Raw genomic sequence first — 2,382 nt, 5'->3', positions numbered from 1 at the left:
ATCAAAGATGTCTAATTTCTCTAAAAAAAGTTCCATTGTTTCCTTTCTCCTCAGTCTTCAGTAGGACAGAGGAAAAGGAAAATGTTTTAGGAGAACTGGGATGTATCCATTGAAGTGTGTGTGTGTGTGTGTGTGTGTGTGTGTGTGTGTGTGTGTGTGTGTGTCTGTGTGTGTCTGTGTGTGTCTCGGTGCTGCTGTTCTGATAACTTGTGTGTTGTGATAAATCGTGGTGGTACAATAATAAAAGCAGTCAGAAGGTGTAGCACTGGAGCTGTTGTCATAGAGCAGCATCCTGTTGATGCAGTCGTCAGACTGACAATAAACACTATCAGAGTCAGATATATGAGAAATGAATCACTGGATTTCAATAAACCAGACTGCTGACGGCTCATTTTAACTGACCGCAAATGTCTGACTGTTCATATGGACACAATAATGGTGAAGCTGCCCTGAAAATGTGGCGATCACTTCATAATGTGGCTGTTTGTTTGAGTCTGAACTGAAAAACAGGATCTGATGACGTGTGTCATTTAAACTTCTTCATACCTTAAAGAAACTAAATAGTTTTAATAATCCGTCAACTACAGAACCAAACCTCTTCACACGCGCACAGTGTGGTGTGAGTTTCCAGCTGCTGACTGATGTTGGCACTGTTTATAGTCTACGGTGTGTTTGTTCTGTTGTCTGCACCGAGCGGTTAGCCACAACCAAACCAGAACAAGTCAAATGTTCCATGTGTCAGCTTAGTGAAACCCACTGAAGCACACAAGGAGGAGTTTATTGATCCTGCAGAGACACCACTTGATATCAATATTAGAGCAGTAAAGTTCATTATTATCAGCAGCTTCTGTTCAGTAGAAACATGTCGGTGTTCTTCACCCGACTGAAACACTACCACCTAAACAAATAAGTATTTAACAAGTTATTTATCCAAAGAAAAGTAAAACAATAATGTGTAAAGTGAAGCTGTTTGTCTCTCTGTAGCTGCACCAGTCTCATTTAACTTTCACATATAGAAATAAGAAATAAAGCCCATGAATGTCCTGAGGTGTGAGGGGCTGTGGGGACCAGTGACAGGCCAGCTGGACTTCACTGGTTGGACTGGTGTGAAGGTGTGAAGGTCTACCTCAGTGAAGAGTAGACGACCTGTGGCTCTGCTGGAGGCTCTGAACACACACACAGTTTAAACAACATGAGAAACTGTTGGAGACAAAGACACAAACACTTTATATATTATTATTATTCTATATGATCTATAATCTGTATGTAAACAGGAAGTCAGTGTCGCATCATGAGCTGTAATATAACCTACACAAATAACATTAGTCTAATGTTTATAATGTGAGGTGAAATATAATCTAAAGTCTTGTTATCAGACAGCTGCATGCTAACGTTAGCAGCTAATGTCTAAAACCAGAGTGTTTCTCAGCAGCATTCATTCTGTTCTCTGAACTCTGCAGCTTTGTGGGGTCGAAGAAATATTTCAAACGTGTAATTTCTGTGCGTACATTTCTTGCAAACGGTTGAATCACATTAGTGCTGTTTTATCTAAGACGTACCTACATAGTAAAATAATAAGTCAGGAAATGGATATACAGTGTGTAGGGTTAAGGCCTCGATCACACAGAAAGCATTTTGCAGGTTGCAAGACGCGAGGCGTGCTGCACTGCCTTTGTCTGTTTGTTTGTTTGTTTGTTTGTTTTAACTGAATGCCAAAATGTTTGCTGCGCCTTTTTATTGTTGCCAGGCAACCACAAACTCACCTCCTCACCCTAACCTTCCTGTGTAATCAATCTACTGTTTATTTATCCTGCAGTAATCAGTATGTACTGTAGTTCCTGACATGCACACCCGTAAAGTATACCCCCGCAGCCCCCGCAAGGAGGGGCGGCTTTGGAGTCCAAGGGACCCCTCCCCCACATTTTTTTCGACAATTACATCCTTTTGTCTGCGTGTCCAGAGTAGATATTGGCGTAACAATAAAGCAAACATATATTTCAATTTTTCTTTGTTAGAGCTTATTTTAGGCTTAGCTACGTCACTGTCAGCTATGAACCCGCGACAAATTCAAATAACTTAATGTTAGCGCACAGCTCAAAAGAGGGTGGGGGGAGCGTCAGTCCTGTGATAGTCTGGTGACCTGAATGAGTATTATTGCGATTTTAACTACATCCCAAAGGGACAATTTCTGTTTCTGTGGTTTTATCAAATAAGATTAAGTTTTCAGTCAGTTTTATTGCAGCAAAATGTATCTAGTGGAGGAAAGAAGATACTGATTTCATTATTCTAGTAGGCTACAAACAAATTTGTATTTTGTAATAATAAAAATTTATATTGAAAAAAATTAAAAATAAATATATATATATATATATATATATATCT

At 39.4% G+C, this 2,382-nt stretch overlaps 1 protein-coding gene across 3 annotated transcripts in view; it reads right to left on the bottom strand.

Annotated features, from left to right (window-relative positions):
- Nucleotides 1-722: 722 nt before the first annotated feature.
- Nucleotides 723-2,382, bottom strand: part of LOC126404335 (low affinity immunoglobulin gamma Fc region receptor II-like) — a 52,451-nt gene continuing 50,791 nt past the window's right edge. For all 3 annotated transcript variants that reach the window (XM_050067512.1, XM_050067513.1, XM_050067511.1), the window contains one exon: nucleotides 723-1,166. In XM_050067512.1, coding sequence (XP_049923469.1) covers nucleotides 1,123-1,166 — 44 coding nt within the window. In that variant the 3' untranslated portion in view covers nucleotides 723-1,122. The remainder of the gene's footprint in view (nucleotides 1,167-2,382) is intronic.

The sequence above is a fragment of the Epinephelus moara genome, chromosome 17, assembly GCF_006386435.1.
Source record: "Epinephelus moara isolate mb chromosome 17, YSFRI_EMoa_1.0, whole genome shotgun sequence".
NCBI lineage: Eukaryota > Metazoa > Chordata > Actinopteri > Perciformes > Serranidae > Epinephelus > Epinephelus moara.
Note: the sequence above shows the minus strand (reverse complement) of the source record. Positions and strands in the feature narration are given on the sequence as shown.